This window comes from Thamnophis sirtalis, unplaced genomic scaffold (assembly GCF_051295495.1).
Source record: "Thamnophis sirtalis isolate CommonGarterSnake01/CBP01778 unplaced genomic scaffold, rThaSir2_p1.2 scaffold_4, whole genome shotgun sequence".
Lineage (NCBI taxonomy): Eukaryota > Metazoa > Chordata > Lepidosauria > Squamata > Natricidae > Thamnophis > Thamnophis sirtalis.
In genome coordinates, this window is record NW_028261384.1 from 8,411,422 (window position 1) to 8,426,169 (window position 14,748).

At 41.4% G+C, this 14,748-nt stretch overlaps 1 protein-coding gene across 7 annotated transcripts in view; it reads left to right on the forward strand.

Annotated features, from left to right (window-relative positions):
• LOC106545622 (sodium channel protein type 5 subunit alpha) overlaps positions 1-14,748 on the forward strand; it is a 351,125-nt gene that overhangs the window by 192,416 nt on the left and 143,961 nt on the right. For all 7 annotated transcript variants that reach the window (XM_087712437.1, XM_087712436.1, XM_087712435.1 and 4 more), the window contains one exon: positions 1,743-2,099. In XM_087712437.1, coding sequence (XP_087568563.1) covers positions 1,743-2,099 — 357 coding nt within the window. The remainder of the gene's footprint in view (positions 1-1,742; positions 2,100-14,748) is intronic.

Here is a 14,748-nt window from a genome sequence, read left to right on the forward strand (position 1 = left end):
GTGATTTCTTGCTGGCTTCCCCATTGACTTTGCTCATGGAAAGCCAGCAGAAAATGTTGGAACCGGCAATCACATGACTGCAGTTCAATGTGATGCTGTAAGCATGAACTAGGCACAAAGAGCAGAGGCTGCAGTCACATAATTGTGGGGGTATAGGAGTAACCTGAACTACAAGAAATTATTGTAAGTAACACTTGTTCAGCACTTTCATAACTTTGAATAGAACAAATATTTATAACCTGAAGACTAACCTATATGCCAGAAATGCAACCTTTGAACTTGGCTTCATTCATGTTTGCTTCAGGCCCAGTTCAGTGTAGTTGCTTTCTGCATCAACTACAGTATTCAAACAAAGCCTAAAGAAAGCCCAACACAGAGTGTGTTATAGTAGTCTTCTATTGTGTAAATGATTAGGATTAGTTTATCCAAGCAAAGGATTTAGTTCATGCCCATATTGGCACTTGTGAGTAAGCAAGCTGTAGTCCACAGCTTTCATGATGCCCTTAGCTTAGCCCCATCTTTATAGCTCCCTTAGAGATTGCAATTCTTATTTGCAGGGGAGTAGGCAAAATCAGAACGGTTGCTCTTTAAAAACACAGCAAACCCTTAAATAGGTATGATGTAAAAGCGGTAAGTAAAGTATTCCTGACATTTTGTTTATCTTTCAGTGGCTTCATAGATATTTCTGCAGATTTCTTGGCAACAGTAGAGTAGTGGTTTGCTATTGCCTTTTTTCAATGTGTTCCCCCCCCCCAACTTCCCACTCTAAAGATTTTTTTGCAGACTGTCTTTCAAGCAATAGCCAGGTCCAACTCCACTTAACCTTATTGAGAAGAAACAAGATCATTTAGATGTTACCATCTAAGGTTAGCACTTCTGTTTTGAACCTTGGTCCAAATGAGCCAAATATCCAAGTCCACTCTTCCCAGTTCAAGTTGTAACTTGAGGTCATATCTCCTTTAGAGCTTCAGACTCCCTGCAAATCTCCCCCCTCCCCCAATTGCTTGTCTTTTACTAAAGCTTTGGGAGACAGGATAGGACTCTCCTCTCAAGATAAGAGGGTTCATTCAAAGTACCTCTAATTGAGACAGGTGTGAGAGTTATGCCTGCCACATGCAAATTGGGCTGATGTTTGTTTCTTTTCCACAAACTAAGGCTAATACATGAACAGAAAGTGAAGGCTAGAGCAACAGAACTCTTATCCTTGTTTTAATCCTCACTGGCTCTTCATCTTCTTCAGTTTACAGGGACTCCTCAATTTAGGAACATAACTGACCCCAAAATGTCTGTTGCTAAGTGAAACAGTTCTTAAGTGAGTTCTGCCCCATTTTACGACCTTCCTTGTCATAGCAGCTATATGAATCACTTCAGTTATTAAGTTAATAACAAGATTGTTAAGTGAATTGTGGTTTCCCCATTGATTTTACTTGTCAGAAAGTTGCAAAAGGGGATCACATGACCCCGGGGCATTGCAACCATCATAAATATGAGCCAGTTGCCAAGGGTCTGAATTTTGATCAAGTGACCATGGGGAATGCTGCAATAGATGTGTGAAAAATGGTCATTAGTCACTTTTTTCAGGAATGTTGTAATTTTGAATGGTCACTAAACAAACAGTTGTAAGTTGAGGACTACTTGTATATTCCATCCACCCACCCACCCATCCACCCACCCACCCGCATTAATATAATTCAGTGATACTTCTTTTAGTTATGTTTTTGTGGTTCTTTTTTTATTTACAGCTGAGGGTCTTCAAGCTTGCAAAGTCTTGGCCAACATTAAATACGCTTATTAAAATCATTGGAAACTCGGTGGGAGCCTTGGGAAATCTTACCCTTGTCTTAGCCATCATTGTCTTCATTTTCGCCGTGGTCGGGATGCAGCTCTTTGGAGATTTGTACTACAAGAACGTCAGCAGAATCAGCAACAACGGAATGCTACCACGCTGGCACATGAAGGACTTTTTCCATTCTTTCCTCATCATCTTCCGCATCCTTTGTGGAGAATGGATTGAAACTATGTGGGACTGTATGAAAGTCGTTGGTCAGCCACTGTGTCTCCTGGTGTTCTTGCTGGTCATGGTGATTGGAAACCTGGTGGTAAGTACTGCAAGGCATTTTGCGGGGTGGAGTGGGGTGGGGTTCCTTCCATATCTTCACTGCAGCTTCCACTGTCCAGGGGCTGATTACGGGTAATCCTCAACCTGTAACCACAACATTTATGTTGCTAAGCAAGACATTTGTGAGTTGTTCCTCATTTGCTAGTAATCCCATTTTGTGACCTTTCTTTCCACTGTTGTTAAGTGAATCACTATGGTTGTTAAGTTGGTCATGTGGCTATTAAGTGAATCTGGTCTACCCATTGATTTTGCTTCTGAGAAGGTCACAAAAGGTGAACATGTGACCCCGGGACACTGCAACTGCCATAAATATGAGACAGTTGGCAAGCATCTAAATTTTGAATGTGTGATCCAAAGGTTGTATTCATCAGGTTCTGACCAGTTCTGGAGCAGAAATTTTGAGTAGTTCGGAGAACCGGTAAATACCACCTCTGACTGGCCCCACCCCCATCTATTCTCTGCCTCCCAAGTCCCAGCTGGTCGGTAGGAAATGGGGATTTTGCAGCAACCTTCCCCTGGAGTGGGGTGGGAATGGGGATTTTACAGTATCCTTCCCCTGCCATGCCCACAAGGCCACGGCCACAAAGCCAAGCCAGGCCCACAGAATCAGTATTGAAAAAAAATTGAATCCCACCACGGGTGTGATTATGGAAAATCTACAACAATTTTAAGTGTTGAAAACAGTCTTTTCAAAAATGCTTTTTTCAGTGCTGTTGCATCTTCAAATAGTCACTAAAAATGATTGTAAGTCGAGGATTATCTGTAAAAGAATTATTCTAAGAACTTCACGGCTAAAAGATGGGACATAGTTTCTTTGGAAATCAGGTGTCCCATGCATTGCATAACTCCTTCTTCAGTAGACCTATAAAGATTTGTAGGTATTGCAAACATAAAATCTTTCCAAAGTAATTATGAATGAGACAAAATAGAATAAATATATCGTTGATGGTTGCCAATCCTGAGGGAAACCAGATTCTCTCTCACAATCCTTCTCCTGTTCCAGGAAACTTACTTCTAGTAGGAAAAGTAAAGATGAATATTATGTGAACAGATGAACTGAGAGAAAACATTGTCAGTATGCAACATATGTTCTTGGGGAATAATTTTGATAGCCATTTTGTCCTGGATTCAGATACTACAGATGTATCTATTGTCTTCTCTTATAATTGATGATACAGATGTGTGTTGCACTCCCGGTTTCTTTGCAGGAATTATGACTCAGATTTCTGCTTTTGAAACATAGCACAATGTGTTAAGTATCTGGGACAGATATTTTACCTCAGTGTGTTTTGAGGTTATTAACCTACCAGTAGGCCAAATCTAAAATGGGAGCAGTTGTAGGATAGATGATGAAGCCTCTTCTAACAGTCACATTGCTGTTTAGAACACACTGTGCCTCAACTGATCACTGTATATTTATATATCTGTATAACCTAGCAGTTTTGCTTATCATGTCTAGAGAGAACTAGATTGTGGAAAGTTGACATCAACTTTGGAACCATCTCTGGCATGTTAGAGATTGCGAGGTCCTTGGTGCTCTCTGAGCTTGGTTGTTTTCCTGCAAATGTTTCATCATCCAAACTAGGTAACACCATCAGTAATCTGGATAATAAAACATCTGCAAGAAAATAACCAAGCTCAGAGAGCACCAAGGACCCCTCATTTCAATCCTCAGCTACAAATATTCTCCTATATGTTATAATTTGCCAGAACAACAATTATTTCAACAAACATCACCCAGCCAAATATCTATTAAATATGGGGGGGGGAGGAGCACTGGACTTAAACTTATCCAGGTACAGAACTACAGGTTATTGTCAACTTACAGCCACAATGGTGCTCAAAACCCACATTGCTAAATGGAACAATTGTTAAGTGAATTTTGCTCCATTTTATGACCTTCCTTGCCACAGCTGTTGAGTAATGATTCACTGCAGTTGTTAAGTTAGTAATATTACTTTTAAGTGAATCTGGCTTCCCCATTGACTTTACTTGTCAGACGTTTGCAAAAAAGTGATCACAAGACGCGCACACTGGTAGGGAAGGTAAGTCAACACATCTCCTGGTTATAGGTCATTTTTTTTTTCAGAATTGTTGTAACTTTCACCAGTCACTAAAGGATGGTTGTAAGTCAAGACTATTTGTATATCCTCATATTGTCAGAGCACAATGAATAATTTAAAGTAACTTCATTTAGCATGCCATGAGGGATGTTTTTTAGTCATGACTCATCCAGTGTCTTAGTAGCTTCTGCCAGATTTAAGCCAGGAAAGCCTATCACCATCCGTGTTCTGACCCTGTAGAATTTGAGCATGTATTAGTTCTGTGGGATGGCATCTAAGGAAAGCGGGACTGGTGTGATTGAGTGTGTGGCTGTCAGCATGTGTGAAGGACATCTCCCACCAATCATTGCGCCTTTAAAGTATTGGTCTGTCAAGATTTGCGAACTAGGTCTGTGTTGTGGAAACCACTCATCCTATCTAGCGGGCCTTCAGACAGGACATTCGGTATAGAATAACTTATCTGAGCTTGAATTTAAGATAACAGGCAATCATCTGGGTGTTAACGCTTGTGGCTCTCAAAACGTCTTGGCAGTTGTGAAACCCTTGGTGTAAATGTGTGCTTCCTGCCATCCAATCTGGATCATTACAACACTGTACTACGGCTGCCAGTGCTCAGTCAGATGATGTGCATCATTCTTCTCAGAGAGCATCTTGACTGCAGCGTCCAAATTAGGAAGCGTAGCTCTCTTTCGCAAAGTCATGTTGCACCACTGTAATCGATGCTTTTAAAATGTCATTGACAAATGCCTTGAGGTTCCAAAGGAATTGGAGAAGGGTTAGAAGGAGACTTACGCATTCACAGGGAAAGGGGATCACATACCTCCTTATTCTTTAAGGATGTTGCCAATTAGGTTTTGCAAAATGGCTTAGTTAGTTTCACACCAGAATAGGTGTCACGGAGGAAGCTGCAGTTTGGAGAGTTATGAGGAACAAAGAAGAGTCCTGCAGGATTCCCAGCCTTCTTGAGTGACTGCCAACCAACTGCATCCTGTGGGCTGGCATTACAGAGTCATGGGGTGCCGCCTGTTTGATCTGTGAAGTGATTTTGTAAATGGATAATAGGCTTGGCCGACTGGGCGGGAGCCAGACAATGAGATGGCTGTAGGAATGGTGACCTCTAAGCATCGGGCTAAAATTCCAGCTCTGTACATATGAAACCATCGGCTTATTTTATTTCTAAGCAAAGGTGGCAGATGAATGGGGTCATGTGATTGATTTATCATGCTTGAGAATCTGGAATTTCCTGTGTCACCATTTCATAAGTGTGGATGTGATTGTGAGCATTACATTAGGAGGACAGAAATGCCAGAGGTATCCCAAGAGAGAAAGCCAACCTTCTGGAGAAAAAAAATCCCTCCAAAATAATAGACAACCAACTGAGTTAGCTGCTATAGCTTTGAAGTAAGAGACAAAATGGCTGATTCATCAGTGTATTGTCTTTTGTTGTGTTTGGATTTACTGTATATAATCAAGAAGAGAACCAGCCTAGAACTAAGGAGAAAGGTCTAACAGTGAGAACAATTAATCAATGGAACACTTTACCCTCAGAAATTGTAGATGTTCCAACACTGGAGATTTTTAAGAAGAGATTGGGCAACTATTTGTCTGAAATGATATAGGGTTTCCTGCTTGAGCAGGGGTTTGGAGTAGAAAACCTCCAAGGTTCCATCCAACTTCATTATTCTTCCTCCCTTTTCTCCAAGAATGCTTCCAATTTTCCTTATAGCAATTCTTTGGATCAATTGGGCTGAGAGTCAGTGGTTGGCCAAAGTCATTCTATGAGTATCCCTGGCTTATGACTTGAATCTGGCTCTCCTTAGTTTTAGCCTTTCACTGTCCTAGAAGGTGATTTTTGGAAGTTTTCTAATATGTTCAGTAGTACCTGTGTTGATGAGATTGGCATATTCAGCAAGATCAGATTACCTGAAGAGGCAGCAGGATTCTGTCTGGTCTAAATCTACAGATTTCACTATGCTTCAATAATCTTTATTTCTGAAAATTTATATGTCCGTCCTACACACTCTCAATGACTACGGGTGGCTTAAAAAATAAAAGTACAATACGATTACCTAATAAACTTCCACTTACTTGATGACAACCATGAGATGACAGCCTCCATCCTAATCTGGGGTCCTCAGGCCCATTGGCCAAACCATGTCTTTAGGGCTTTGGGGGAGAGTTTGGAAGAGCATCAAGATGGGGGCCAGTTTTATCTCTGCAAGGATGATGTTCCACAGGGAGGGAGCCACCATGGAGAAGGCCCTTATTCTTGGTCCCACTAGGTGAATCTCCTTAAGAGAGGGGATCCATAACATTTCCTCCTCCCCATTCTGGTGGGTCAGGTAGATATGACTGGGAAAAGGTTTTTCATATAAGCCTTTGGTGATAACAATCTGCATCTTAAAGTGGATTCGGAAAAAAATCAGCACCCAATGCAGCTCCACCAAGAGAGATGACATATGTGCAAATTTAGACATATAAACCATGTGGGCCGCTGCATTTTGAACCAGTTGAAGCTTCCAGATATTTTTCAAGGGCAGCCCCAAGTAGAATACAATGCAGTAGTCAAGACAGGAGATGACCAGGGACAGGTTTTCCTTTGGATAGAGATGTGTCTGTTTCCGGATAGATGTTTAATCACCAGCCCATTTCTCAATTGACCTTCAGCGAAACTGCCTTCAGCCAAAACATGGAACAAGCATTTCCAGAATTTCTGCAGAAGCAGCATACCTTGAGGTGGTGACAAGTAAGAGACCAAAGACACAAAAAACAGGCATGAGTGACTGATAACCAAAGTCGTTTGCATTCACCAGACATGTTAAACATCAGAGAGAGGTTAAAAGAGGCAGGATGATTATCTCTGGGGATTTGAATCACTAGGTATCATATTTATTCAAAAGTAACCTCTGAATTGTACTTCATGAATATATGTAATAAGGCAGACATATAGATACATACATGTAAAAACCACAATCTTACACAATACCCAGCTTTTCTATTATGCCAACCTATATTGCCACCTTAACTTAAAACCAACATAGGAGATTCCTCTCCACAGCTCTAATCAGCCCATGATGGCATATTTATATATACATGTGTATGTGTGTGTGTGTGTATTATACATACATACACACACACGCGCACACACACACACACATATATATACACATACACACACACACACACATATATACATACATACATACATACACACACACACACACACACATACACATACACATACACATACACATACAGTCCTCACTTACAATCATTTAATAGCTGTTTGAAGTTACAACAGTACTGTAAACATGATTTATGACCATTTTTCACACTTAGGCCCATTGCAGCATCCCCATGGTCATGTGATCAAAATGTAGACTCTTAGCAACAGACTCATATTTATGATGGTTGCAGTATCCTGGGTCATGTGCCCATCTATTGTGACCTTCTGACAAGCAACATTCATGGGGAAACCAGATTCACTTAACAACCATGTTAGTGACTTAACAACTGCAATGATTCACTTAACAACTGCAACAAAAAGGTCATAAAATGGGACAAAACAACTTAAAGTCTAGCTTAGCAATATACATTTTGGGCTCAATTGTGGTCATACATCAAGGACTACCTGTAATGTATGTATCCATATATATTAGCCAGAAGGCAAACTAAATAAAATTTGGGGTAGTATGAGTTGTGGAATCATGGTGAGGATAAAAATAAGTATATTTGTATTATTGACAGTTATATTTAATGGGGTATACTATTTACAATATTATTTGATCCCTATCAGCATATATAAATCAACTTTTTTGCACAGGCCACTTTCATAGGTATTTCTTGTTTAATAATATTGGAAATTAAATGATGAATTCATTACATTGACATTAAAGATTCACACTGTATTCTATGCTACATTTCATTGGTAAGGATTCATCAATATAAACATAAAAGAGATGAAATGACAGATAAATGAGTTTTGCCTCATTTTATGTCATAGTTATTAAGCAAATCATTGCATTTTAATAACCGCAATTATTAACCATGTGGTTGTTATGTGAATCTGGATTCCCCCATTGACTTTGCTTGTCAGTAGCTGGCTGGAAAGCTTACAAATAGTAATCACATGTCCCCAGAACAGTGCATAAATACGTGCTAATTGCCAGGCGCTCATAAATTGATCACATGACCATGGGGATGCTATAACGGTCATAAGCATGAAAACTGATTATGTCACTCTTTTCAGTGCCTTTGTAACTTTGAACATTCAGTAAACAATGGTTGCAAGTCAAGGACTACCTGTATTTGAAAATAAACCATCATTCATTCTTCATATAATTATGAAGAAGTTAGTCATCAATGTTGGTGTTATTAGCAATAGTACTTAGACTTATATACAGCTTCATAACGTTTACAGCACTGTGTAAATGATTTACAGAGTCAGCCTCTTGCTCCCAACAATCTAGTTTTCATTTTACTGACCTCAGAAGGATGGAAGGCTGAGTCCACCTTGTGCCGCTCAGGCTCGAACTGCTGGCAGTGGGCAGAGTAAGCCTGCATTTTAACCACTGACTGAGCCACCACAGCTCTTAAAATAAAGCATTAATGCTGATGAGTTCTATGTATGTCTGGGTTTGGGGAATGCAATCAGAGAGTTGTGTATCTGTGGATGAAGAGATTTCTGCATAACTGAAAAGGTTGCAACTGAGTTTTATTAAAATAATACTCCTGCTGTCTATATTCCGCCTATATATGTAGGTCAGAACGGCTGGAAAGCAATAGACTAACATTGGAGATGAGGTTTATAGTTAAATATTCTCACCTTCCAGGAAGCAAACCTCATGCATAGACATACTTAATGCAGAAACAACATGTCTGAAATAATACTTACTTCTTAATTTGCAGAATGGGAGGAGGCAGAGTCTGTCTTGCATATTTTCTTTTTTATCAATAATATTCTCTGACTTCTAAGTAGCTAACAGGTGCAAAATAGCATGGTTTTAATTCGGGGCAAGGATTTTCCTGTTCATTGTGCAACAAGCACATTGGGGATTGCCTGTTCCAAGCAAGCATTTTACCTCACTGTCAGACAATGAATAAAGAATTTGAAGTCTGCAGTGTTAAAACAAATTAAAAATAATTTAAGTCTGGGAGTATGTAAGAGCAAGTTTATCAATGTGCCAAATTATACATAAGTGGAAGAAAAAAGAATGGGGTGTAATAGATAGAATAGCATAAATAGAATTTAATAAATAGAGTAGAATAGAATAGCAGAATAACAGAGTTGGAAGGGATCTTGGAGAACTTCTTGTCCAACCTCCCCACCCCTTCCCGCTGAAGCAGGAGACCCTATGCCCATGATGGTGAATCTATGACACGCGTGCCACAGGTGGCACGCAGAGCCATTTCTGAGGACACGCGAGGCGTTGCCTTGTCAGCTCCAGTGCGCATGCATGTGCTGGCCAACTAATTTCAGCCTTGGTTTTCAGCTGTTTTTCACCCTCCGGAGGCTTCAGGCGAAAAAACGGCACAACACATGAACTGGAAGTCATAAAACAGGCAATTTTCAGCCTCCGGAGGGCCTCTGGTGTGGCAGGGAGGCTGTTTTCGCCCTCCCCAGGGTCCTAGAAAGCCTCTGGAGCCGGGGAGGGCGAAAAACAGGCCCACAGTGCCATCACGCACCAAAAGCAGGGAGACACACATGCACGGGGGATGATGCATAGAATTATGGGTGTGGGCATACACACTCATGACCCCTCCGCACTCCGCCCACTTTTGGCAGGCGATGGCAAAAAGCCATCACTGCCCTATGCTATTCTAAAGAAATGGCTGTCCAATCGCCTCTTAAAATCCTCCAGTAATGGAGCACCCACAACTTCTGGAGGAAAGACATTCCACTGATTCATGTAGGAAAATGTAACATCACAGGATTTCAATTTTTTTAAAAAAATATATTGTTACATTTCAGAAGATGAAATTTTAAAGAAGAGATTGGATAACCATTTGTCAGAAGTGGTGTCGGGTTTCTTGCCTGAGTAGGGGGTTGGACTGGAAGACCTCCAAGGCCTCTTCCAACTCTGTTATTCTATTCTATTCTATTCTATTCTATTCTATTCTTTCTTATTCCTATTCCTATTCTCTACTACTAGCTTTTCAGGAAAGTTGGGTGTAGCCAGTAACAAATTTCAGGAACTGCAGTCTTGAAAAACCAAAACATGGCAGTTTCCTTGGAAAACTGTCCTGGGGAAGACTAAGAGTAGCAGATTGCAAAAGTTGCATTTCTAAAAAGGCCAGGTGAAGTAAAGATAGTCTTCAACTTATGACCACCATTGAGCCTAACATTTCTGTCGTTAAGTGAGACATTTGTTAAGTGAGTGTTGCCCCATTTTATGACCGTTCTTGGTATGGTTGTTAAGTGAATCACTGCAGTTGATAAATTAGTAACCCATGGTTGTTAAATGAATCCAGCTTCCCCATTGACTTTGCTTGTCATAAGGTCACAAAAGGGGTTCATATGATCCCGGGACACTGCAACCGTCATAAATACAAATCAATTGCCAAGCATCTGAATTTTAATCACATGATTGTGGAGAGGCTGCAAAGATTGTAACTGAAAAACAGTGAAAAGTCACTTCTTTCAGTGCTGTTGTAGCTTTGAATGGTCACTAAATGATGTGTTGTAAGTCAAGGACTACTTGTAATTTAGTTTCTTGGACCATTTTGGCAATGCAACGTAGGCCTGGATGCAGAGAAATATATTCGGACCGAATCCCTCCAAGATAGAATAGCTTTAGGCCAGGAGTGTCAAACTCGATTTCATTGAGGGCCATGTCAGTGTTGTGTTTGACCTCGGGAGGCGGGTGGAGGTGGCCAGCTATATGTCACTCATGTCAGGGGGAGGCCGTGGTGGCCTGAGAGCTGCACCAGCGAAAATGGGCTGTTTCCTATGGATCAGATCTAAGCATCCCATGGGCCGGATCCAATTATTCAGTGAATCAGTGCAGTTGTTAAGTGAATAATACAGTTATTAAGTGACTCTGCCGTCCCCATTACTTGTCAGAAGGTTGCATGACCGTGGGACACTGTAACCGTCGTAAATGTGAACCAGTTGTCAAGCATCCAAATTTTGATCATGTGACCATGGGGATGGTGCAATGTTCATAAGCGTGAAAAATAGTTGTAAGTCTTTTTTCAGTGCTGTTCAGAGGTGGGTTGCTCTCGGTTCGGCCTGGATCGGACGAACTAGTGGCGGTGGTGGCCACCTGCCCAGACACTTCTGCATATGCAAAGATTCTTCTGTGCATACGCAGAAGCGTGCACGTGCACGCATGAGCGAACCGGTAGTAAAAAAAAAATGGAAACCCACCACAGGTGCTGTTGTAACTTCAAATGATGACTAAGCAAATGGTTGTAAGTCCAGAGCTAGCTGTACCTGTGGGATCACCTTCTGCCCCAGTAATCTGCCTGTCCAGTTAAATCAAATAGGTAACCCTCACTCTGGATCTCATTTACACGAGATCACCATCTGTCAGGACTTTGGAAGCAGGCATTTTATACCGCTATTCTCAGTCTTTGGAAATGAATTTCCCCTCAGCTGTTCAGAGTCTTTGAGAATGGATGACAGATGAATTAAATTAAATTCACTCTGTCAGTCAAGAAACAGGATGTCACAGAAGCTGTCTCAATGCCCAGAGTCCTTCCTTGAGGGAGATTGTATATATGAGGCCCGTGGGCCGCATCCGGCCTTAAATCTAGGGCCAACATGGAAATAGCAAAGGACCAGCCCACAGTGCCTCTGGCAGTCATCCCGTTTTCGGCCTGAATGGCCTCCTGCAGCACTCTGCTGGTAAAAACGGGGCATGGGGGGGAGCAGCATGGTGCTGCAGGAGGCGTCCGTTCCGCCTACACCCACCCACCCCTGGCGGCCCGCAGAGAAGAACTACAATGCTGATCCAGCCCTCGAAGAAATCCAATTTGACTCCCCTGCAGTACTCAGACCCTCATTTGGCTACTTAGATTTCCACGAAGACCCCCTACATCCTCCATCTCATCTTTTTGTCCTGCAATTTGTGGCCACTCACAGTTCCTCCTGGCATTGAATGTGCCTAATGGGCGTCTCTGAATGCCGGTTCCTGGAAAATTCAAGCAAACAAAACGCTTGTGTTCATTTATGGACCTCCCAGAGGCACCTGGATTGGCTTGGCCTTTGTCCTGTTCCAGCAGAGTTGTTCTTAGGTTCAATATATAACCGAAAAACCTTGGAGTAGACTATTTAAGACATCTCAATTCCCCACCCTCTAGCGTGTGTTAGATTGCTACCTGGGTAGCTCTGACCCATATTTGGGTTTAGAGAGAGAAAGCACCTGCCTCTTTTCCTAGCACAGGACTGAAATTGCTTGGCCTGCTTGCACGCCTTTGGAGAGGGGGAGGGAGGGAGGGAGGAAAAAAAGGTGTGTGTGTGGGGGGGGGAACTTGCTTTCAAAGCAAAAGTTGCAAGCCAAAGTTGATCTTTGCAGAATTTGCACCTGGACCAAATGCTCTTTCATCACTGTCCTCAAATGTAAATAGAAATACAGAGAAAAGGTTAATGACTGATAATTTTGCAGAGGAAGAGATCTCAAGCATGTGTCCCCAAGGGCTTCCTCACAAAGGACAGCAAGGCATAGAGTAACCCTGTTACCTCCTGTCAAAGCCCAGCACTGTTGCAGCTGGAATCCTCGTTCAGTGTTTCCCTGTTTCTCCATCATCAGAGCAGAAGCATCCCCAAACTGAATTGGTCTTTCTTTTTTTTTTTTTAAAGCATGTAGTGAATTCAAGCAGAAGTGGAAAAGAATTGTTTTGAAAGGTCTGCCCAAATGTCTACTCAGCCCGGTCTCCTGTTTCCAGCTGTGGTCACCCAGTTATGCCCAGATGCTCAGAAAAGGGCCTGAAAGGTTTTCTTTTAGCTCACCGACTAACAGCTGTTATTTGTCTAGGCTGCTAAGAATTTGTTTCACTTTGTACATCTGCTGTGGATGAGCACTTTATCCTACTGATTATTTCACCAGAAGGATTTAATTTAGCTATCTGGCTTAATACCACTAGGTCCAAACTCCTTTTAAAGTCCATGGACAGTGCTTTCAGTTAAAATGTAAAATACACTATAGGGAGTTCTCAACTTACAACCAGAACTGGATCCCAAATTTCCATTGCCAAGCAAAACATTTGCCCCATTTTACAAATTTTCTTGTCACAGTTGTTAAGTGAATTATGGCAGTTGTTAAGTAACACAGTTGTTAAATGAATCTGGCTTCCCCAATTGACTTTGCTTATCAGAAAGTTGCAAAAAGGGATCACATGACCTCAGGACACTGCAATGATCAGAAATACATGCTAATTGCCAAAACATCCAAATTTTGATCATGTGACCATGGAGATGTTGCAACAGTCATAAATGTGAAAAATGATCATAAGTAATTTCAGTGTTGTTGTAACTTTGAAAGGTCATTAAATGAACAGTTATAAATTGAGGACTACCTGTATTTTGTCCAAGCAACATACTACCTCACTTTCAACTCCGTCTTCAATATTTACCTTACAAACAAACTTGCATAGCTTTTGCAATTTTAAAAAAAAATGAAAAGGGGGCAGGAATTTGACTGTTCCACCCTATACTAGCTTTCCTATTTTATTAGTACCCTAGTGGCACAGTGGTTAGAATGCAGTACTGAAAGCTATTTCTGCCGACTGCCAGCAGTTTGATTCTCACCGGCTCACGGTTGACTCAGTCTTTCATCCTTCCGAGGTTGGTAAAACGAGGATCCAGATTTTGGGGGTAAGATGCTGATTCTAAACTGCTTAGAAAAGGCTGTAAAGTCCTATGAAGCAGTATAGAAGAGCCTTTTCTATTGCTATTTGAGCATGGTAAGAAAATATGCACATAACTATGACAGTAGAAAAGGCATATTTAAAGGAGAGCTGGGAAGCAGCCAGAACGCCCAAGGCAACTTTTGAGATAAGGAGTAGTCGGAGTGTATTACATCACCTTGGACACCTCATTAAACCAAGCAAATTCTCCAGACACATCCCACTTAGCTAAGGAGAGCAAGTGGTAGCAGGTGAATAAGCACATTTTGGGACAAAAGGAAGAGAGGATTGTCATCACATTTATAATCTGCATTCTTTTATATCTCTGTTGATGCTAGCCTGGTGTCATGTTCAAATGGACAGTTTTTCCCCCTTTATTTTTTTTCTTAAAAAAGCGTAAATTGAGAAACAGTTCAGCTTCAAGCTTCAGGGGCAGCTTCAGTGATTTCTTGCAGATGTTTCATTGCCAAACTAAACTAGGTAACTGCCAAGCCTGTCCTGGCTTGGGCATTTAGGAAAGAAAGACCCTCGACTCCATTTGCAGTGAAAGGTATACTTTTACTTAAACCAAGTGGTTGCAGCATAAGCAAAGCCAGATCTGAGGATTCCCTCACAAAGGCTGTAATTTTCCCTTCTCCCAGGCCCTCCTCCTCCCTGGTCATCTTGTTAGTCCCCAATAAAGTTTAAATCAGTTGTTTTGGTAACAGTTCTAAAATC